This window comes from Rhinolophus sinicus, linkage group LG09, assembly GCF_036562045.2.
Source record: "Rhinolophus sinicus isolate RSC01 linkage group LG09, ASM3656204v1, whole genome shotgun sequence".
Classification (NCBI taxonomy): domain Eukaryota; kingdom Metazoa; phylum Chordata; class Mammalia; order Chiroptera; family Rhinolophidae; genus Rhinolophus; species Rhinolophus sinicus.
The window spans coordinates 5,626,175-5,650,489 of record NC_133758.1 but is presented as its reverse complement, the minus strand read 5'-3'; the positions used below and the strand labels follow the sequence as shown (position 1 = coordinate 5,650,489).

General features: G+C 39.6%; 1 protein-coding gene across 5 annotated transcripts in view; it reads left to right on the top strand.

Moving 5' to 3' along the window:
- Nucleotides 1–21,446, top strand: part of SOCS6 (suppressor of cytokine signaling 6) — a 32,151-nt gene extending 10,705 nt beyond the window's left edge. For 4 of the 5 annotated variants that reach the window (XM_074339858.1, XM_074339856.1, XM_019715177.2 and 1 more), the window contains one exon: nt 15,764–21,446. In XM_074339858.1, coding sequence (XP_074195959.1) covers nt 15,893–17,500 — 1,608 coding nt within the window. In that variant the 5' untranslated portion in view covers nt 15,764–15,892 and the 3' untranslated portion in view covers nt 17,501–21,446. Of the gene's footprint in view, nt 1–14,526; nt 14,597–15,763 lie in introns of all 5 variants that reach the window. The other variant, XM_074339857.1, reaches the window with a different exon arrangement.
- The last annotated feature ends 2,869 nt before the right edge of the window (nt 21,447–24,315 follow it).

Here is a 24,315-nt window from a genome sequence, read left to right as displayed (position 1 = left end):
AATAGAAGGGCAAACAAGAAAGGAAGACTGACAAATTTGACTAAAATAAAACGAGAAACTTCTGTTCCTCAAGATACCACAAAAAGGATAAAACATCAAGACACAAGTACTATCTATAGCTGGAGAAAAAGGAAAGTAGGTCTGTGTGAGCTGATGTGGAGGGATTTCTAGAAATCTGAAATGTACCTGCCGTATTCTTAAGTGTTTTTGTTCTACATATTGGACCATGCATTTAAATCATTTTTCCACATAAGAAAAAAAGAAAAATGTTGATTGAAAGCCAACTGACTTTGCATTCCCACCAGCAATGTCTGAGTGGTTCAGTTTTCCTACCTTCTTGCTAACACCAGATTTTGTCACTCTGATGGGTATATAGTAGTGTCTCACTGTGGTTTAAATTTACATTTTCCTGATGACCAGTAGGTACTAGCAAGTCCCTTTTCATGTGCTCAGTAGTCATTTGTATGTTTAAATTTGGTAAAAGGTCTATTCAAGTCCTTTGCCCATTTAAGAAATCGGATTATTTGTCGTATAATCCAGTTGTAAGAGGTTTTTATGTTCTGGGAACAAATCCTGTATCAGATATGAGATATGCAAGTATTTCCTCTCAGTGTGGGGCTTGTCTTTCTCTTAATGATGCAGTTTGGAGCACAAAAGTTTGGAATTTTAATGAAGTCCCCAAGTTCAGTGGCTTTCATGAATGAGTTTCTCAGTGGATGCTGTTTGTCTCCAAAGTGCTGGCATGGTTGCTTTGGACAGTTTGGCCCGGCTTTAGAGTTGTGTTTTGCAGAGAGGATTTATCGGCCTTTTGTTCCATCACGCCACAGTGAATCCCCCTTAGTACATACTTTTTTTATTCCCTTTTTCACATGAGGAAACTGAGGCGTGGATGGGACCGTGGGGAGACGGTGGCTGTGGTCTGAACTCAGGCAGCGTGGCTCCAGGATCCGTGCCCTGAGTCACTGGGCTCAGTCCTCCCAGGCCCATGTTACAGTAACGCAGACGGGGAACCTGCAGTTTCTGGGTCGTGTGCCAAGGGGGTCCGCTCTGTGTCTGTTACTCGGCAGCCTCCTTTGTGACTTTGGGCAAATGGTTGAGCTTCTAAGGGTTAGTTTTCTCTTTAAAATGCAGCTAAAGATAGTACACTCCAAATAGAGTTCTTGGGCGGATTCAAGATTAATGTGCATTTTTTAGTATGTACACGGTGACGTTTGCATGGGTGGCGGTGGGCATGGTGGTAGTAGCTACAGAAGTAGTAGCCACAGTGGCAGGACACCTGCCCCCTTCCTGGTGTGACAGGCATCTCCTCCAAATGATGGTTCACCCTAAACATCTTTCTTTTACAGCCCTTCTCTTCCATAGTCTTCTGCAAATGTTTGCTTCCTCATATTCTGTGCTAGCATCCAGGGTCCTTGAGGATAGTTTAAGGACTTCATCTTTCATGCCCGTGTTTTCACTATGGCTCTGCAGCTGTCTCCTTAGGCTTTTCAAGGAACTGGAGTGTTTTATCAGTGTCAAGACAGGACTATGACCTGGAGTGATAAGACAGGAGAGGCAGGCGAGTAGGTGGGCGGAAGGTAAGCAAATGTACAGAAAGCGCAGTGCGTGATGAGAACACCTGCTGTATGGGGTGACTGCGGATGCCGGGGTTGTTAGGGGTCAGGTATTTGTTTGGATACGGTGTTCGTCCTCGGTGCCCACAGGGAGCTGAGCCAGCAGAAGAGTCTGGGTTGTGGAAGGGAAGTGAGGTCCCTGGAGTCAGGCAGGTGTGGAGGGGATGACTTGACATCGTCAGGTCAGAAGCTAGAAGCATGGCGAACAGTGGGAAGGTTTAGGGCGAAGGATTAGGAAAGCGGTGGAGACCTCTGACCCCGAGGGCGTCAGAATCCTGCCTTTCCTGATTCCAGGTGGCTGAAACAGACAGGTGCTTGTACCTGGACTGCCTGTTTTCTTCTGTAAGTGTGGTAGGGCGGTTGTTTTGTAGTAAAGTAAAACGTGTTCAATGGTTACAGAGAGACCTAGCATAGAAAATATATGTCTCCTGGGCCCCCGGTCCCTCTTCCTGTTCACTGCAGGTGTAATCACTGTATTTGGATATTCTTTGACACATTTACTCTACATATTTAGGCATACAAATATATACACAAATGGGACCATATTTGCATTCCGTTTTGTAGCTTGCCTTTTTCCAGTAATGTATCTTGGACCTCTTCCTTTATCTGCATAACATTTCATTGTATGGATGGATTATAGCTTACTAAACTAGACTACTGGTTTTTGATGTGTGTTACTGTCATTTCCTAATATTTAGGTTAATTCCACATTTTTACCAAAATGAATTATGCAGTAAAAGTCTAGGGTACTGATTGAGTGGGCTCGTTGTATAGAATCAGTTGTGTGATGTTAGGCAAGAGCATTAATCCCTGCCTCAGTTTCCCCATCTATACAATGGGAATATTACTACTGCTGTTCCACTAGCACCTACATAGCCTACTACGTGCTAGGCGGTTCTTAAAGGACATCACATACAGGTATTAACCCATTTTAACCTCACAGCTAACTTGAGTGATCGATACTGTTATTTCTAAGATCACACAATGTTAAACGGTGGAGCTGGGATATCCGAGAACTCACGCATTCGGGTTCCAGAGGAGTGCTCCCTCTGTGGTCCACTTCTTCGTGCATAGCAGTGAATTGCAGGGTTGTCAGGGTTCCCTGAGACGCGCTGTATTCAGATGGCCTCAGAGGGGGCCCAGCACCTACTTGGCCTGTGTGTGGTCTGTCTTTACCAGGCGTAGGCCAGTACTAGGGAGATGATCCAGTAACATGAGCCTGTTCAAAAATGAGCGCTGTGGGCACCTCGTTTTCCTTCTGTCCTTGTTCTCCGTGTGAGTGAGTATGTATCCCAAAGGCAAGTTCCTAGTCGCATGTTACTTGGTTAAAGCATATGCAAATTTAAAATTTTAATAAGTATTTTCAAATAATCCTCCACAAATTGTCCCAGTTTACAGTTCAACAATTAGTTATGAGTGCCCAGTTCCTCACCCGTGCCAACCTTGTTACTGATTGCACTTTTCACACTCATCGGCTAAACATACCTTGTTTTGTTTTGAATTTCCTTTTCAGTGGTTTTAAAGTTGAGGCCCAGTTTCCATACAGTGAAACTCACCCTTTATAGGTTGCTGTTGAGTTTATCCAAGTGCATTGAGTCATGCAACCACCACCACACCCAAGATTTAGAGCAGTTCCCCTCACCCCCAAATTCCGTTGCTTTCTAAGAGATTAACGAGTTGAAAACCTTCTAGGGTGTTCATTGGTCACTGGAATTAGTTTTCTCCCTCTCTCGCTTGTTCTCTGTCTTTCTTCTGTCATTCTTTTTGTGTGAACTATTTGTACATTTTGCCCGTTTGCTCTTAGGGTTATGTGCCTTTCTCACTGATTTCTAAGAGCGTAGACTATGTTGTCATAGGTATTTGCAGTTTTTCTCCAGTTTATCTTTTGGCTTTATGCCATTTTTTGGCTACCTAGAAATTTATAAATTTTGTGTTAGACTCAATTGATCTTTTCCTTTATGGATTCAAGGTTTTATGTTATGTATAGAAAGACTTTCTGCAGTGCAAGATTTGTTTTTAAATATTTTTTCCCAACTTTTAAAAATGTTTGCATATTTGATCCTCCTGGAGTTTATTTTCATGTAGTAAAGTACAAGCCTTGCTTTCCCTTCCACTCCCAAATGGTTATCCAGCTCACTCGTCATCATTTCTTGAAGAATCCGTCTGTCCTGCACTAGTGCAGTATGTCCTTAGTCACGTCCTCTTTTGATACGTATCTTGGTTTATTTCTTGACTTTCTAGTCTTTTCCCCCCTCCAGTATAAGCTGTTGCAGTATGTTTTAATATTTTGTACAGTTCATTGTTCCTCATTTGTGCTTTAGAATTTTCTTTTTTACTCTTTTCATTGTTTATATGTCAAACTTAGCTTCTGTCATTTTGTCAGGTTTCTTGCAAAACCATTGTTGATGTTTTATTGGAATCTTGAGTTTGTATTTTGACAGGGATTGAATTGTTTTATCTAACAGCAAGGTCTCTCTCTCTCTCTTTCTCTTTCTCCTCCCCTGCCCCCCAGAACACTGATGATCTGCTGAGGAGTTTTCAAGTTTTTCATGTAGTTTTGAACATTTTTAAATTCAATCTTTCTTGAAACTATTATAAATACAATGTCTTTTATTATAGTTTCCTACCAGCTTTTTAAAAATAATTACTAAGTGATTTTTACCTATAAATTTTATAATCAGTTCCTTGACCAGGTTCTTTCTCTTTTTTTTTTTCCTGATAGTTGTTCAGTTACATGACAGTTATGTCTCCTCCTTTCCAATATTTATACTTATTTCTTACTCTTGTCTAATTAACTGGCTTATATGTTGAAAATAGTGCTAATTAATGGTATTGATAATTGGCATCCTTATTGCTGGTTTTCAGCATTTCTTCATTATTTATGGCTCTTAATTTTGTTTCGTGTATCATGTATTTTACAGTTTTTTAGGGAGGGGTTCAAGAATTGATGTTTGAATTTTGTGTGTTTGTGTGTGTGGTAGCTGTGATAATACGATTTTGCTTGTTTGATCTATGATATATTACTAAGTTTACAGATATACAGCCATGCTAGCAATCCTGGGATGCACCTGGAATTGTTTCCTCCCACCAGTATGATTTCTAGCTTGGCTCTTCTTTTAAGTAGAGTTAGAAGTTAAGCATATTTGCAAAACAATTTTTGTGCAAAGGCCTAGGTGGTGGTGTTTTTTTTTTTTTTTTTTTTAAGTAATGTTTTTCTTGTCTTTTAGAGTGGTTTTGCCACACCTAATTCCACAGAAAATTTTTTTAGCCATCTGCATTTATTTGGTGTTTACAAATCACTTAACTGTTTTTATAGCAAGAACTTTAAAAATATATACTTATTTGTTTGCATGTTTAAATCATGCCATAAATTTAGAAAAGTTTGGAGGAGCACCAGCCACGCCCAGGAATTGTTATAACAAGTGACCGAGACCCATGATGTTTCTCGTCTCCAGTAGAATACAACTGGATACAATTCACTGATAAAAGAAGAGACTCACAGGCACGCTGTAGAGAGGACAGCTAATAGAGATTTTGTGGTAGTTTTGACTTTCTGGAACAGTTGGTTTTAGTGTGGCATTTCCGTATAGTATGATTGGGTTTTTAAAACCAGATCTGAACATCTTTTTTCCCCCCTAATAGTTTATCCCATTCCTGTTTATTGGCGTGACAAACATTGGGCCCTAAATTCTATCATATTTCATGTCATGTTGGCCATTGCCCTTTTCTTTTTCATTGTAGGGTCTTTACCTTTCCCTCCTTTCTACTTCTTTTCTGAAAAGGCTTTAGTGTCTGTTCTTTATTTTTCCTTTTTCATGAAGGTAACGGCAATAGTGTACTGGCAGGTTTGGGGACACTGGAGTAGGATCCAGGGAACTGAAAGGGGAGGGCACGAACCAGGGCTCAAATCTGGCTCAGAAACTGGCAGTGCGACCTTTAGTGCAGAAGGACACAGCGACAGCATCTCCCTTGCTAACTTTTTCTCTTTTCAAATTTTACTGGGGTGACAATTGTTAGTAAAGTTACATAGATTTCAGGTGTACGATTCGGTAATGCATCATTCACATCTCACATTATGTGTTCACCACCCAGAGTCAGTTCTCTTTCTATCAGCATATATTTGACCCTGTTTACCATCTTCTAGAGTCCCCCTCCCCCTTTGCCCTCTGGTAACCCCTAAACTGTTGTCTGTGTCTGAGTTTTTGTTCCTTCATTTGTCTTGTTGTTTTGTTGTTTTTGGTTTATATACCACATATAAGTGAAATCACATGGTTCTCTGCTTTTTCTATCTGACTTATTTCGCTTAGCAGTATAATCTCAAGATCCATCCATGTTGTTACAAATGGTACTATTTCATCTTTTCTTACCACCGAATAGTATTCCATTGTGTATATACACCACAACTTCTTTATCCATTCATCTACCAAAGGACATTTTGGTTTCCTTGTCTTGGCCACCGTAAACAGAGCTGTCTTGCTAATTTTTTATATGGATGCTTTTCTTACATTAAAAATCTTTCTGTTTGTTCTTTTAAACTGTCTTCACAGATTATTTAAGCTAGCAGTTTTCAGAGTGTGGTCTCTGGATCCTCTTGAATGCTAAAACATAATAATGCTAAAACATTATTCGCCTTTTCCACTGTGTAGCCGTTGTCACTGAGGGTACACAAGCAGTGATGGATAAAACCGATGATGTCTGACCACTAACAAGGCACTAGCTGTAACAGTAGTAAATCTCCACGATAGTCATGTGCTCTTTACCTCCAAGCACTTGTAAAAAGAACGTTCTAATTACATTGAAGAATGTCATTGATAAAGCTGTAAAAATTATTTATTGTATTAAATCTTGACGCTGGATACACATCTTTTCAAAATCTTTATGCAGAAATGGAAGTGTGTAGAAAGCAGTTTCCATCACATACCAAAGAAAGGTGTCTCAAGAGGGAACTTGTGTCATTGTTTGAGTTGCTAGCTGAGATAGCTACTTTTTCATGAAACACTGCTTTTACCTAAAGAAACAATTGACAAACTATGGTTGTTCAGCTTGAGTTTTTAGTAGTTATTATCTCATAAATGATCAAAGTAAGCCTGTCACTTCACTGACAGTATTGATGCCAATGATAAATTCAAGCTTTCAAGCACAAATTAGGATTGTGGAAAGCTTATATCTATACTGTCAGCTGAACTGCTTCCCAGTTCTAATGAGATTGGTGGTAATATAACAAATGTAAGCTTTTCATATTGTATAATGAAATAACTAATACCGTGTTTCCCCGAAAATAAGACTGGGTCTGATATTAATTTTTGCTCCAAAAGACGCATTAGAACTTATGTTCAGGGGATGTCATCCTGAAAAATCATGCTACGGCTTGTTTTCCAGTTAGGTCTTATTTTCGGGGGACATGGTATGTGATGTTACAGAAACAGGCATGCGGAAAAGATTCATTCAAAATGCAAGCTAGACTAATGGATTTGAAAGTAGTAACTTTCAAAGTAAAATTCTTAATATGGTCTCAGATTTCTCAGTGCAGCTAACTTTTAAGACACTGTCACTTGTTGATTTTTTGTGTGGTATCACAGGAAAATGTCCACACTCATGTGAAAAGGTTATTGCATAAAACGTTCCTCCGGTTCCTAACTATATATCTGTAGGAGGTTGAAGTTGCTTCTTATGCTTTAACTGAAACAACATATTGGAACAGATTGAAAGCAGAGGCAGACCTGAGAGTCCACCTGTTTCTGTCAGGCAGAAAAAAGATGTACAATGAGGTAAAACACGACCACTTCTCACAGTGAATTTTTAATTTTTTTAATTTTATTGGGGAATATTGGGGAACAGTGTGTTTCTCCAGGGCCCATCAGCTCCAAGTCGTTGTCCTTCAATCTAGTTGTGGAGGGCACAGCTCAGCTCTAAGTCCAGTCGCCGTTTACAATCTTTAGTTGCAGGCAGTGCAGCCCACCATCCCATGCGGGAATTGAACCGGCAACCTTGTTGTTGAGCGCTCGCGCTCTAACCAGCTGAGCCATCTGCCCTGCCACAGTGAATTTTTATTGTCTGAGAAGATATATTTATTTTTCATGTTAACGTGTAATGAGTATATTGTCATTTTTAAATGAATTAGCAATTAAATATTTTTGTCTCCTACAAAATATTTAGAAGTTTTAATTTCTAATAGGATAAATTTCAACAGGTATAACCCACTTAGATCTTTTTATGGTCTTCAGTCATTTGTAAGAGGTTAAAGGGGTGCTGAGTCCAGAACGTTTGGGAGCCACTGATTTAAGCAGTAGACCGACCGGCAAGCAGCTTGTACAGTGGGAGGATGTGAGTTTTGGGGGTAGCAGCCAGGTTCAGATTCTGGACTTGCTGTTTCCTGGTGGCAAATTATTTAACTTGGTTGGGCAGATTTTATTCTCTCTGAGACCCAGTTTCCTCACTTGTAAAATGATAATAAGCTGTTTTATTCATTGAAAGTTAAGTAGTTTGATGTTGTCAGAAAGTTTTTCATTAGGTGTTACAGTGACAGGCGTGGCTCCATCCAATCACTTCTTAAAAAAGAGATTTTAAAATTACTTGAAGATGTTACCTGCTACCCATATGAATAAAACATTCATGTCTAAAACCTTTCCCTTGAACCTTTATACACATTTCCAAGTATATGTGTAAACTTAAAATTTTACAATTAGAAAAGCAGTAAAACTAATTCAGAACATTTACTTAGGCATGAGGAGACAGATGGTAATCCTATAAAAAGATGGCATATATTTTTGGAAGTGCAACAGAAAAACAGATACTCTTAAAAATTCCAGAGTAATCTTTGCCTAGAAAATGAAGGGAAGAGATAGAAGACCATATGGCCTAATAGAACTTATGGTTTCTAAGGTCTAGAGTTGAATTTTGTTTATTTAATGTTAGTATTGAGTTGCATGTGGATTGGTGGTTGAAAAAAGTATAATTATGCAGTAGATAATTACCAGGTACTTTTCCTGTGGTTATCAATCTCATTCTCTGAAGTGAATTCAGTAGTGGGGAGCAGCACCACGTGGACCCCAGGTGCAGGTAGGTCACCTGTCGTTGTGGCGCAGTGTTCTTCTCATTCCACTCACTCTGTTTTCATTCAGCACGTGCTCACTGAGTACCTTTTTTGGGCCAGGTATGAGCTAGGTGTTGGGGGTAAAACGTGAGAAAAAAAGTTGACAGTCTCTGATTTCATGTAGATTACAGTCCAGTAGTGATACAGACAGGCCTGAGCACACCTGCTGATGGAAGTTCTAGGCGGCACAGGTCCGCGGTCTTCTCCGAGCCTGCGCTTGGGAGTGTCACCTGCGCAGGAGGAGCAGGGTGTGGCCGGGGAGGGACTGACAGGTGAGCTGAGGTCTGAACCGGTTAATCAGAGAAGAATGAAAAGGGACTCATTTCAGATTAAAGGGCCAGTGTGTTAAAAAGTTGCGTGTTAGGAGAACGTGAAGATGAATGCTTGCAGTGTGACTGGAGCAGACACCACCAAGTAGAGAGCCTTCCGGGCCGTGCATGGTAAGGCCTTTCGTGACTTTATCCTAAATGACCACAAGTTATTCCTTGAGGCGAGGCGGGGAGTGAGGGAGGTGAGGTGGGCAGGGTATCTCATCACTGTGCCGATGGGATCGCATGTCTAAAATTCAGTTATTCATAATTTCTGAGCACCTCGACGCCCTTGGGACGCTCCTAGACTCTTGGGACACATCAGTGGCTAAAGCACAGTTAAAATCCTGCTTTTGTAAAGCTTAAATTCTTTAATATAAAGGGGGAGGAAGACAAAGAACATAATAAATCAGAAAGCCCTATTGTATGCTAGGAAAAAGTAATACAACACGGTGAGAGGGTTAGTGCTGCAGCTTCAATGGCCCGGTCAGGGCAGGTCTCCTTGGGAAAGTGACAGTTGAGCAAAGACTTGAGGGAAGTGAGGGGATTAGCTGTGTGACACTGGCAGCCGGCACAAGCCTGAATGGCAGCATGTTGCGGTTTTGTCAGCGCCTCACGGAGGCAGTGGAGACGGAAGGGCACACTGGTGTCGGGACGGTACAGCTCCATCATGGGGGCCCCGTGGGCCTTTGTAGGAGGGCTTCCTTACAGACCTCTGTGAAGACCGGCTCTTCACTGAGTGCCATGGAAAGCTACTGGGAGTTTTACTCTTCCTGAAGTTTGGCTGCTGGATTTGAGAAAGACCAGAGAGATATGGGCAGCAGATGAGGCTCTTGCCTTCTGATGGGCTGCCAGAGCCTCCACTGTACTCGTCGCATTCAGACCTGCTTCCCACATCACACTCTGGGTCTTCAGCTGCTGTAGCTACTTCTCAGAGCTTACCTAATTAGGGACCCCTAAGCCTGGGCTTGCTGTGTGTCGCGTGTGCTCCGTATGTTTTCCACCCAACCCTGAGATGCGTCTGTATGTATTCCTAGCTGCATTGTCAGTGTCTACACACACACACACACACACACACACACACACACACGTCTAATGTAATGACGAGTATGCCGGAAGGGTCTGCACCTACAACTGTCTCCTACCAACTGTCATATTGCAACCGGTTAATAATTCTAATTGAAGTGGAACATTACTTTAGTGTCACTAAAATTATAGCACAAAACTGGGGCATTATGGAGAATTACTTGCAAGTGGGAATCAGGTATGAATAAAATTTTCATACTCAGTTGCCTCATGTTTGAGCCTCTCCAGTGAGTCTATGTTGAACTTGATCTCAACCCAACCATTGTTAGAAAGATTTAAGAGGCCTGTGGCCTGTTAAGGAAACTTGAGTAGTACTCACCTAGTGATTGTTTTAACATTTTACATTTTATTAAGGAATTCTACGTCTTTTTTTTAAACAAGGGTTTCGGGGTGGGGGGGTGGTCATCAGAGTTATATTCCTGGTATTGAAGAGGATGTGTGGGCTCAAAACTGGGAAGTGTGCTTGTAAACTAGACCGTGTTGATACTGAAAACCTTTTAATTCTCATTGCCCTTGGCATCAGACCCAATACCGTAAGTTGGCCGTCGTGTGCCCCACTCGCCCTTCACACCCAGGCTTCAGGCTCATCGGGCTTCTCAGTGTTTGCATCTGCAGGTTCCTCCTTCAGGGCTTCTGTACACGTCTCCACCTCAGCCTTCCCTTTGCATGACTGGCTCCTTCTCTCCAGTCCGCGTCGGCCTGAATACTGGCTCGTCAGAGAGGCCAAGGAGGGCTCTTAGGTGTTCATGGAATCTAGAGTAGGGACCCCAATATTCTCCGATCACCTTCTTCTTCATGGGTCTGTCTCAATGACCAGTCATCACGTCCTCCTTGGTTTACTGGTTTTGTGTCTGCGCTGCCCAGACGACCTGTCCCAGGAAATGGTGATCCTTGATGGCAAGGGCTGTTGCGTTCTGTTACCAAGGAGCGTTCTTCCCACTTACTAAGTTTTCTCTGAAGATAGACCTTTTGGGTCAAGACTGCTTTGAGGATCGGACAGTGATGGATGAGAAAAGAACACAGACTGTTCAGGCTGTGAGTTCAGGGGTTCACAGGGACTCTAAGAGCTGCTCATAGCTTTTGCCCCCCCCCCCTATCATTCAGCGGGTAGGGGCAATTCGGAAGCAAAGTCACAAATCACCGTGTCCTCCCCTATGTCTTTATTTATAATCTGGTCTGATTTATACCACAGCTTGTAGTCTTTCGTCATGTCAGGATTTACTGCTTAAGAATACTTTATCAGATTGTCTCTGTCCAGCATTTTCCTGTCATTTCTTTGACCTGTCTTGGAGCCTGCAATATCTTATCTCTTGGTTTTGCATCAAATGTCTTAACCCCTCTTGGATTTAGTAAAATACTTTACAAACGGAGCAGAAAAAGGGCAGTAGAGGGCTTTATGAAAAATGGCTGATAAGCAGAAATTACAGTCTGTAGCATTTACCGTAATATTCGGATACTTAGTGCAGGCTTCTGTTTCGGTTGGTGCCTGATGCCAGCGCGTCCCGGGTGGAGGTAGTGCCATTATGCTCTTCATCCATCTTCAACTTTGGGGATCAAAGATCATTTTTACTTTTAGATGTACTTACACAACTACATAGTACTAAGTATTTGGGGGGGAGGTGGTTATTTAATATATTTCCTTCTCTTTCCTGGTATTTATTGGGTAGAACTTTGGTAGTGTTTACATGGCTGAACACATACCATGTGAAAGGATGGGAATAGATGGTGTGTTAACTGATAAGCAAGTGTTTCATGTGTGACCTTTTTAGATGGAATTGTCAATCCTTGATCAATTGTAATAATAACTTTTGAGTTTTATAGGAGACAGATTGCTTCATTTTAATGAGAAGAGATTTAGCCAGTTTTGTACAACGTGGATTTTCCTATCTATTCATTTTACTTGATAGTCAAGGAATATTTATTTGGTATCAAAAAATTTTAGCAATATATATTAAGGATCTAATGGTATTTCCTGGTTAGGAATATAAAAATGAATAAGACATTTTCAGTATCACCATCTGGTTGGGGAGATATGACTAGACCGCAGTCAGTTAGTTGTAAGTCACTATGTGACACACTGTTGAAGCGGTGCAGATTGAGTATTTGGAGTCCAGAGAAGGGAGAGAGAACTCCCTTTTGGCTGGGTGAGCAGAGCAGATTTCAGGAGGAAGTGTTATCTTTTTTAAGGAATGCCCTCAAAGGTGGATTAAGAAAGAGGAAAAGACCATTTATCAGGAGGAGGAAATAGCATAACCCAGGTACCAACAGGAAAATCAAAGCCTTTGTAATTAAGATAGAAACTGAACTCACATTTTGTACCATTCCTGGAGAGTTAGCTGGGCCTGACCTGTAGGTGCAGCTTTAGGTTGATTTATGCACTTGAGTAGTAGAGATGCTGGGGTGACACTCCAGACCGACCACATATAAGCTGTTCCAGCTATTGATCCGTTGATCTAGTTTGTCAAGAATTTGCTGATTTTCGATTATTATAAATAATACTTTCTTTGCAACATCTCTGTTATTGGGACTAAACATGTTTGTTTTCTCTTTTACTCACGTGCTTCAGTTTTATGGACATTGGTAATTAAGTTTTCTTAAGCTCTGTGTGAATTGATGCCCAGTTTTTGGTGGACAAAATTGGATTCATTGCTAATGAGCCAGAAAATTATCACTTAGTACACAGAGGTTTTATTACCCTTCAGTTCACCATTTTCAGCCTGTTAAGACAAACAAATACTACTAGTTTCTACTACTACGAAGAATTGTGCTTCAAAGTTCTCTCTGATTAAGAAAAGTTAATGAAGCTTTTGTTGTACTTAGGTTGTCCTGTTTTTCCCAGCTTCACAAAAGAGTTTAACACATGAAATCTCAGTCCCTTTGTGGCATCTTTTGATCTGAAGTTTTATTGTTTATACTTTCTGTGCCTTGTTTAAAAAAGTTGTAAAGATAATTTTATATTTTATTCTAACTAAACTTAAGATTTTCACAGTTAGATCTTTAATATACATATAACTTATTTTCATTTATGGTGTGAGGTATGGAATCCACTTTTATTATTTTTCCAGATATGTAACCAGTTGTCTTGGCACCATCTATTAACTAGTATCAATTTTTCCATTGGCCTGGCTTCTGTCTTCAGGTTTCCATGTATACATGGGTCTGCTTCTGTGTGTGATGGTGTTTTCTTTGTTCACAATGATTTCTACAAATATTTCCATGATAGACATATTTGTAACATTACACAATGGTTTTATATTACTTTAGATCATCATTTAGTTGCAGCAGAATTTGTCACTGACTTGCAAACATTTTAAAAGCTTCATTTTATTATGAAGGTGTTTGAACATGCAATGTGCAGGTTTTCATGAAGATGATATACCTTCCTAAAATATTTCTGTAGAAAAGCAAATTGATACGAAGTTAGTATGTAAATGCTCAGTGTGGTAAGTTGTGGAAAGTCTTGCTTGACACCTCCAGGATTGGCCACTCGGGGGGTGGGACACAGTGGTGAGGCTCCGGGGCTTGCTCAGCCACAGGCTCCCAGGTCTGGCGCACATGACAGAAATACCTTGTACAGATTTTTACCAGAAAGCCAATGTGTTCATTTTCACTATATTATTTATTTACTTCCTTGTCTCCTACTATTTCTGTTTATTTTTTTCTGTTGACTTTAAAATTTCAACATAATTTTATAGGTATTGTTATTCCCAAGTGAACTGATTATTTTACTTACATTTTATATAAGCTGCTTTCTAATGGCAGGTAGTAATTCATGTTATTCATGTATCAGCAAAATATCTAAATTCCATTACATGATGGTTTTACCTTTACAAATGTACTTATCACAACCACAGTGTATGGCGTCTTATTCTTGTCTAAAGACATTAGATTGGGATCTCTTGTACTTTGAGTGCAAAACCCACACTGTCTACTTAGGAGCAGTGACTCGCTAGGTAAAGTATATTGTCATTGTATTATCTCCTTCATGTTAATGAATGGCCATGTTTTTTCAAACAAATAGTCTGTGTTGATAACTTAAATGTTACATCTTTATGTTGCGTAGAAGATAATAGTACATGCATAGTGAGGTCATCTGATACACAATAACATTTAAAATAACTCGTGCTCCAAATATTTATATTTATTTTATTTCTTACAACTTGATCAAAAACGTACTACATGATAGCTAAGACTTTTTAAAATTGCTTCTTCCTTTATGGAAATGATACTACTGATCCCCTAATAGGTTGTCTGATCTGAATGGTTTTTAGTACAGATGATTGCATGTAGGTTCTGTCTACAGAGGAAGCAAATCCTGTCTATAACTGAAGTAAACATTGGTAAGATCTCTCTCTCCTCCTAACTCCCACCGTCTGGTAATCACTACATTCTTAATGGGTTTGTATTGCAATATATCCATTCATAGATCGCTCTCTCTCCTGCTGAAGTATGAAGCCAGAAACACTTTATTATAAAATCCGCATGTGCAGAGCTGGGTATGTAGTAGGCGCTTCGTAAATGCGTAGTGAATTAATGAATGTCATCAAGGTGAGAGCTGTTGTCTTTCGCCAAAAAACTGAGTGGTGCTTAACTGGTGGGTGGGGATCAGACTCCTGGTCTTCGTTTTACTTTGCTCAAGTTCAGGCTAATGAACTTGTTATGACATTATACTTCCATGATTGCACAGCTGCAGAAAATGACCACGGAGGGAAGAAAGTCGGCGTAGTTTAAGCACAACGTTTTTGCAGAGCAGTCATTCCTGTCATCAATGAGGCCAACATTTTTCCTCAGAAATGACTTTCAGAAAGTCTACAGAATTGAAATCCTATCATTTCAGTGATGGAAAAAGTTTAGAAATTATATTTCTCGATACAGAAGTAAAAATTTGCCATGGGAAATTGCAAAGAAGAGGAAGACATAACAATTCTGGAAATATGCGTCATAATCTTCTTCCAAATAGATCTCCACTAGACATACCTAGTTGTTATGGGAGAGCCCCAGCCATGACGGTGTTCCAGCTGCAAGCGTTCTCTCTCTCCCTCTCCTCCCCCCCGCCGCCTCCCAAGCTGCACCCAAGCTCTGGGGATGTGAAGGTGAATGGCCTCTATTCTCAGTGAACTCGCAGGGCTAGAGGGACATGGCTAGGCTTTAGCCAGATACCTTATCACAGATTGTGGAATGCTTTTTATTCATTTGTACAGATGTTTACGTTTTTAAAAATGTGTACAAGTTGTTGAGGGATCAGCCGGACTTGTTACTGTCCCACTTCAGCGTAGTGCCTCCTTGGAGTGGTTGCTGTTCGTGGGATGCAGACTGGTGGCTGGGCCCTGCGTGGGTTAGTGCTGAAGAGGCGTGCAAGGAAAGCCGGGCACTCTGACTGATAACTAAGGAGAAGACCAAAGGCAGGTGCAAAAAGAAAACAGGGAGGTTAGGGTGTGTGCTTCAGGCATTCTCCAATATTTGTCCAATGCTGATCACGTATTAGGCAGTGACGCACCGTCTGGGTGAAATGGAAAAAACCGGTGAGTTAACTGACCCTCTTAGGGGTACGTACTTAGATGTCCTTGTTCAGACGCTAAGGGCTTAAAACTGAGTAAAGTAAAACTTTTGTGGAGATTTTGTTCATGTGCCGTTTTTAAAAAATTTATTTTGTTTCTTTTTAGAAAATGGCTCCAAAGGGTAAATGAAGCTGGAGAAATACGTAGATGCAGCATTACATGCAGCCTGCCCGGATGTTTGAGGCTGATATTCCAGAGAGAAATTGACCGCCTTGGATTAGGGAATTAGTCATAATGAAGAAAATTAGTCTGAAGACCTTCCGGAAGTCTTTCAACTTGAATAAAAGTAAAGAAGAAACGGATTTCATGGTAGTGCAACAGCCCTCACTGGCCAGTGATTTTGGAAAAGATGACTCCTTATTTGGTAGCTGCTACGGGAAAGAGATGACCAGCTGCGATATCCACAGTGAAGATGAAAAAGGTGGGAAAACGCGCTCCAAAAGTGAAAGCCTCATGGGTACGTTAAAGAGACGGCTGTCTGCCAAGCAGAAGCACAAGGGCAAGGGCAGCGCCCCGCCTGGGAGCTCCGCCGACGAGGACACCTTCTCGTCCTCCTCGGCACCGCTGGTCTTTAAGGACGTGAGAGCTCAGAGGCCCATGCGGTCCACCTCCCTCCGCACCCATCACTACAGCCCCACGCCGTGGCCCCTGCGGCCCACCAACTCCGAGGAGACGTGCATCAAGATGGAGGTGAGAGTCAAAGCCCTGGTTCACTCCGCCAGCCCCAGCCCGGCACTGAACGGGGTCCGCAAGGACTTCCACGACCTTCAGTCTGAGAGTGTGTGCCCAGAGCCAGGCCACTCACTGAAGAGCTCCGAGTCCCCCAGTGGGGACCTGCACCTCCACCTCGAGGAACATGTGCCTGTCGTCTTTGGACTTATGCCTCAGGACTACATCCAGTACACTGTGCCTTTAGACGAGGGGATGTACCCTCTGGAAGGCTCGCGCAGCTACTGTCTGGACAGCTCCTCTCCCATGGAGGTCTCTGCAGTCCCTGCCCCGGTGGGCGGCGGCTCCTTCCCCGAGGACGAGACTCAGGGGGACCAGGACCTTGTCGTGGCCCCCGAGATCTTCGTGGACCAGTCGGTGAACGGCTTGTTGATCGGCACCACGGGAGTCATGCTGCAGAGCCCCAGAGCGAGTCGCGATGACGTCCCTCCACTCTCTCCGTTGCTACCTCCAATGCAGACGAATCAGAGCCAAAGGAACTTCAGTGGGCTCACCGGCACAGATGCCCACGTGGCCGAAAGTGTGCGCTGTCATTTGAATTTTGATCCTAACTCTGCCCCTGGGGTTGCAAGAGTTTATGACTCAGTGCAGAGTAGTGGGCCCATGGTTGTGACAAGCCTTACAGAGGAGCTGAAAAAACTTGCGAAACAAGGATGGTACTGGGGACCAATCACACGCTGGGAGGCAGAAGGGAAGCTAGCCAGTGTGCCAGATGGTTCTTTCCTTGTGCGGGATAGTTCTGATGACCGTTACCTTTTAAGCTTGAGCTTTCGCTCCCATGGCAAAACACTTCACACTAGAATTGAACATTCAAATGGTAGGTTTAGCTTTTACGAACAGCCAGACGTGGAAGGACATACGTCTATAGTTGATCTAATTGAGCATTCAATCAGGGACTCTGAAAATGGAGCTTTCTGTTATTCCAGGTCTCGGTTGCCTGGGTCTGCAACCTACCCGGTGCGGCTGACCAACCCGGTGTCGCGGTTCATGCAGGTGCGCTCTCTGCAGTACCTGTGTCGTTTTGTTATCCGTCAGTACACCCGGATAGACCTCATTCAGAAACTGCCTTTGCCAAACAAAATGAAGGATTATTTACAGGAGAAGCACTACTGAAAGATGATGAGAACCCTGCATCTTGCACTTTGGGAATAAGAAAAAGAGATTGAAATACAGTTTACAAACTTTCATCGCTATCAAAATCTTTTGCTGCCATACTATTTCGGTTTTTTGTGTGAAAGAGTAATCGGTTTGTTTCGGGGCGGGGAAACGTTGGCAAGGTGTCTTGGGTTTATTTTGGTTCTTTAAAAAGGGAAGTCTTGAGGTTTTAGACGTGTGCATTCTCTTTCATCGTCGTGCAGAATAATCACAATGTGAATTGTCAGATTCTCCTTAACCTCCCTCCCCGTCCTTTGCTGCTATCCACTGTGATTTTTATGCATCAAAAGCACATTTCATGTGTATTCAACCCTAAGTAAAGTTGACTGAAACTTATAGAATGAAAATTGTTATGTCTCTTTAAATGGCCCATATTTTCAAAGATAGTGTTGAGTAAACATACCCGTGTGATAAAACACAGAATTTACACATACACTGAAAATGATTTTTAATTTCAACTTTAGGGAGATTTATTTAGCATTATGAGTTGACATCATCTTGGGTCATGGAATGCAGATCTGCCACGTATCTCTTACAACACTCATTTCTAAATTCTTTTTAAAATTGTGCTGTTTTCTTATTAATTTTTTTTTTCTGGTTGTGGAAAGTTGAATTTTTTTGTTGCCTTCATTTTCATCTTGTGGTTTGTCTGTTTTAATAAATGGCCTTACATTAAAAAATTGTAAAGAGATGTATACCACCAATTTAGAAATTGTTGCCTTTTCTGTCATTTAGCTCTGCTACAAATTGGCATAACATATAAAGACCTATGGAACTAGAACTATTATTAAAGAAATACTAGATGATCATAGTTTCCTGTGATAGCAATTTTTTGTGTTATCTATATTTTCCTTTGGTAAAATATTTTATCTGTGATTTCTTTAGCTTAGTCAACATTTTCTTGGGTAAATTTGATGTAGAGCTGATTTTCATAAATGGACTAGATTCTCTTGAAACATTAAAGTTTATATAAAGTTCTAACTTAAATTTGAATAGAAAGAAAACATTGTTTTGAAGTTGGATTTATATTTTTCTTTTTGTAGTCACTGTTAAGATGTGCTAGATTTGACTCTATATTCATCCCACTGAAAAAAAACACAAAACAAACCCAATGACTTCAGCTGAAAAATTGTGGAAATTGTGGAACACCATGTAAGAAAAATATTAAAACCATATCATACATGGAAGTCTTATTGCCTATCATACATACTACCGTTTAAAAATAGGTTTTCTATTTGTTTATTTTTTAATATAGCTAAGTCTTAAGTAAATTGGCATCATTAGTTATTTTATCTTTTTGATTCAGTCCTTTTTTTTGGGGGAGGGAGGTGTTATCCCCATAGTTTTCAGTTGTTTTGAAATGTAGTATTTACTCCCCAATTCTTTAGTGTAGTATTTTAGGATTGTCCCAACCAGAAAATGTTTCCAGCTATACCGTTTCAAAGGAAAATGTTTCCATCTCAGATGAAATATATAATTTAAGACATTTCTTCCTTTGCCACTCAGTTTTCCTAGTAGCTCTTACCTCCATTTAAGAATAAGAGTAAAGGTCATAGGTCAAACTTAATGGCTGTTTTTGTTCACACTTACCAGTATCCCTATTTTTCTCTCTCTTTGTTTATTTGAGGTTGGAACTGAGGATTAACAAGAAAAGGCACAATGCCACAATTATCATATGGTATTTTGACTTCAAGGGGAAAAGGTACTTAATTTTGGTGGAATGTTGACTGTACCTTGTTACAGAGACTCCTCTTTCACTTTCTGATGTTTTCACCTAATAAGATGGAATATTGAGTATACTGTAATAATATAATTTAAGTGTTCACTATAAGCTATTTGGATTAAGAACTATTACAGAGTTGTAAACCTATCAAATTAATGCAAGACATTTAAACTATTTTTTTGCAAAACTATTTATTTTTAAACAATTTAAAATATATCTAGGGTGAGTTACAAGCCCCTGTGCATCTATATTAGATGGCAGGTATTGTCACAGAGTCACTGTGTATTAATAATAGGTGTTGAGATGGCTTCTCCGTGTTTCTAGAAGCATTTACATGTACGCTTTGCGAGACCATGGTGCACAGAGGTCTTTGGACTGCCCCAAACCCCCAAGCCCCGGTTCAGCATGTGGGCGTAGCCTGTCCCCCACGTTTTCCTCATGGAAATGTGTTGAAGATCTAGCCTTTTAGTTTCCAGTTAAGATTATTCTGATTTTCATCCGAATGTTTTTAAAATGGTGTTTTGTGTTTTTATGGAGGGCAAGTCTTGATACTGTTCTAATTTAGAAAGCCAAAATCCATGTGCATTTGTATATTCGGACTATTAAAGGTTTTAAAGCAAAATGTCCTAGTCTAATCCAATTTGAAATGGCTAGGGTCTGATAGTGTATCGATAAAAATAAAAAGTATTTGCCAAGAAATTATTTACAAGCAAAGGAATGTTGTGATAGTTTCTGCTTTTGCGTAGAGAGGACCGTTTGGCGTGGGCAGCAGAATGTAATGTGACGATTGGCTTTCTAGGGCACTGAGACCGGGGTGAAAATGGAAAAGTTCCCGGAAAAAGAGGTAAACCTTCATCTTGCACCTCGGTCTAGATACAATTTGGGTAAATTTCTGGATTCTGTTGAACCGTGGCTTAGGTGACAGGGACACGACTTGTGAATGATTTTTAAATATGTGCTTCTGAAAATCTGAGCTCAAGGCAAGAAAAAGAAGACAGGAAAGTTTTATCCTTTTGCCATAATAAATGAATCAGAGTTTTGTTTTGTTTTTATCAACTATTTCATCACAAAACATGACGGAGGCCAGAAGCTATTTCCAGGCTTACTAGGACACTATGCATTTTTATAAAAAGACAGCATGGAAAGTACTTTAAAAATATCTCCCTCTTTCTCTTTCTAAGGAAAACTGCTCTCTTTCTACTTGGTGCAATAATCTGAAGATTTAGAAGGACAAAAATATTATATCACAGGAAATGATCATAGAACTTAAAATAGTTTTTAAGGAAACCAGCTACACAGGGCAACCATCTTGCTATTGAAGAAAATCATGCCAAAAGGCTAAATCGTTGGCGTATAGGAAATAAAGCGAAGTATACATTATAATTTCTGAGCCAGTATTACTGAAACAGGATAAAAGTTACTAAAATCTTCCATAGGTTTTACGCAGTGTTTTCTGCTCATGCTACAAGTCTAAATATCTTTTTAGCAGTGCTTTTGGAAACACCAGTGTTAATCATTGTGCATTTCACATTGTATACGAGAGATACTTTATGAATGATTCAAGTCATATATTTTCAATCTCAATGGCTTTTCATTGAATGTGAAGTCTTAATTTGAAAATGAAATCACTACCAGCAATAGACAGTTTCGTTGAAAACTCTAATAAGGAACAATCACCAGTTCCATAAATAACTTTAAAATTCTAAAATAAAGTATTGGTACGCTAGTAATCACAAATTTGGTTTCTTTGAATACTTTTTTAATCCTGTAAGGAAGGTTTTTTATAAACATCCTTTTTATTAGTCACAACATGGCAAATGTGTAGTTGCTGTTTCTGAAAAGTGATCCCAAACTCCAGAAATGAAGAATTCTTACAACGTTTTGTAATAAATATCCATGTTGGGTTAAAGAAATTTTATAGTCGTTGGAGTGCCATGAAATTAATACTTGCAATCCAGATTGCTGTAGTTTACATTTTTTCTGTATGTTTCAAATCAGGTGTGTACCATTTGTACTGAGAACACCACAGAATGAAGTATCCAAAGTCCATTGATTTTAATACGTGTTTTGGTTTGTAAACAAATTATAGTAATTTCTTGCACATTTTTGGAAATTAATTGTATAAGAATTTATGTATCTGCTTCTAGATACAGTGTGTAAATAAAAATTTCGTTCACAAGATCTGCTTTGTAGTCTATTTAATACCCGGATGCAGATTTTATTTAGTACAGGGTGAACTAGATTATTTCTGGATATCCCATAAACTGGGCAGAGCGTGGAGGGTAGGGACTAGCAAGTTTTAGTAAAAAGGGATAAGCGAAGTGTCATTTGTGGGAGACATCGAATAAACTAGGAAGCCGCTGGTGTTGCTAATATCCTTGTGCCTCCCACATGAAGGCTGGAGCAGTTGGCAGAGCCTCTGAACAAAGCTCATTGACATTAACAGTCATAAAACCTCACTAAACGAAGATTAGGGTGAAAAAAGTTTGGATCGTGACATTTCGAAAAACATTAATGGTATTCCATAGATCTGGAACCAGGTTATCAAAGTGCATTGTGTAGAAGTCATTTAGAAATTCATAGATTAGAATGATTTCTCACATCCACTGGATTTTAATGATACACTTTAAAGTTCTTAAAACACCACATTGGGTGAAACATTCACTTGAAAATTTTGTTCTACTTTTTAACAGGTCCTTTTTTCATCCTAGCTAATTCAAAGATAAATTTTAAAATGACCTTGTTCAGAGTATCACAAATTGTGACTTGAATAGAATCCAAATAACGTGACGTTCTGATGTTCCAGAGCTGGTGTCAGCTGGCAGCACTGACTACATTTAATGTCCTGCTTAATCCGTCTGCTCCTGGCGGTGGGAATGCGAAATTGTGGGAAGAATGGTCAGGCCTCAAGAATTGTGTAAAAGCTGGACTTGACAAACTTACACCGTTGTTTGTCAAACACATTTTGATCCTCATCGACCCCTTCATAGGGTCATTCTACAAGGTGGAGCGATGGTGGGTGTGCTGAGCCAGTGGGCTCCCTGGAGGGGCTGCTGCGTGTGGATCAGAAAGCCCAGCCCAGAGGAGGGAAAGGTTTCCAGTGCACATGTGCACGTGCGCACACACACACACACTCATCCAGTCTTCACGTGAATAAATTAAAGGTAAAAGGACATTTAAATTGCTCAAACTATTCCATTAAAAGTAAAAATCTACAACCTCTTTCCTTTGGTACAGCACTGCTTTTCCTCCTGGATCTCCAAACGAAGCCATTTTAATGAGAAAAAAAATGGCAAAGCACAAGGCAAACTTACAAATCAATACTTTTTTTCCTTTTCCACTGTGTCCGAGGAAGTAGTTTTTCACTGTTTAGAATTTAAAGACAATTGGTGGAATCCAGAAATTCAGCCAGTGTCAACTAGAAGGGGAAATCTGAACTTGAGTTTTCAGAACAATTTGAACAAGGTACTGTTTTTTTTTTTTTTTTTTCTTTTTCTGTTTGGCTTTATATACTGGAATACCTACACATTTATTTCTACTCATTTGTAGCTTTTCATGCTGTCTCTTTTTGCCATGTGAAGGGAAGATTAAATTAAATTCTGCATTTAACTAAGTAAATAATTTGAGTTACTAGTTCAAGGCATGCAAGAGTTCATCTAACTCCATTAACTAACATTTATCAACTACTAACTTGCTAAACTGCATCATTAATTGATAGAATCTTGGATTTTAACTTTGAGGTTAACCTGTTTCAGTTGGAAGGATTTTTCTATAGGAGCTGGGTGATAAGGCTACAGGGTGGGAGTCTCTTTCTGTTGTTCTCAGAGGAAGTTAAAATGCATGATGCCTAAGTCTAAAACTTCAAATAATTAAAAACTCTGAAGTGAAATTCTGGGTCAAAGAAATACATGTACTGTTTTTTTCAGATTTCATTTCCATGTTAGCCTCATAGACTATTTAAGGTAAAAATTCCGCTTTAATAATCATGTTTGTTTTTATTCAGAACTTGTGCTAGAAATGAATATGCTTGGACTCAGAAGTTGAATATATATTAAAGTAATCCGTTTGAATTTTAGTATGACTTTTTCAATTGCGTATCTCACAAACTTACAGCTTACTGTGTTTCCCTGAAAATAAGACCTAGCCGGACAATCAGCTCCAATGTGTCTTTTGGAGCAATAATATAAGACCCGGTATTATATTATTATATTATATTATATTATATTATATTATATTATATTATATTATATTATATTATATTATATTTATTATATTATATTATATTTATTATATTATATTATATTATATTATATTATATTATATTATATTATATTATATTATATTATACCGGGTCTTATATTAAAATAAGACCGTGTCTTATATTAATTTTTTCTCCAAAAGACGCATTGGAGCTGATTGTCCATCTAGGTCTTACTTTCAGGAAAACACGGTAATAAATTTTATTTTTATCTAAATAGATCACAGGATAAAGTTCTGGAGCCAATTTCCTAATAGCCTAGGTCCTTCGTGATACTGAATTGATTATTGGATGTTTATAGCCCTCATTTTAGCAGTTAATCATAGACTATTTAAATATTCACTGTATAACTCTGGTTTCCACAAAGAGATTATAAAAACTTGGAAAATAGGTTATAACATTGCCATAATATCCAGTGTCTAGGACTTGATTACTTTAAAATGTTGCTACAATTAGAAATAAATTTTCATTAGCAGGCAAGTATGCCAAAATTGTTCATAGTAAAGGTTTGGGTGATTAGAAGTTTTTCTTCCTTATCTTGAATTCTTAATCATGAATCTTAAAAAAAAAAATCTTTAAAAACAATCTATAATGTTATATAGCTTCAAAATTCTTCCTATGTAGCAAAGGGGACCAAGTTTCCAATATAAATTTACAAGGAAAAAATAAGAAAGGAAAACCGTGACCATTGATCATTACAGTTGAGTATTCTAGACTAGACCAGTTTGAGTTTTTGAACATCAGAATCACAAAGAGGTCATTCAGCTGCTGTTACCTCTGTTCTCTAGGATG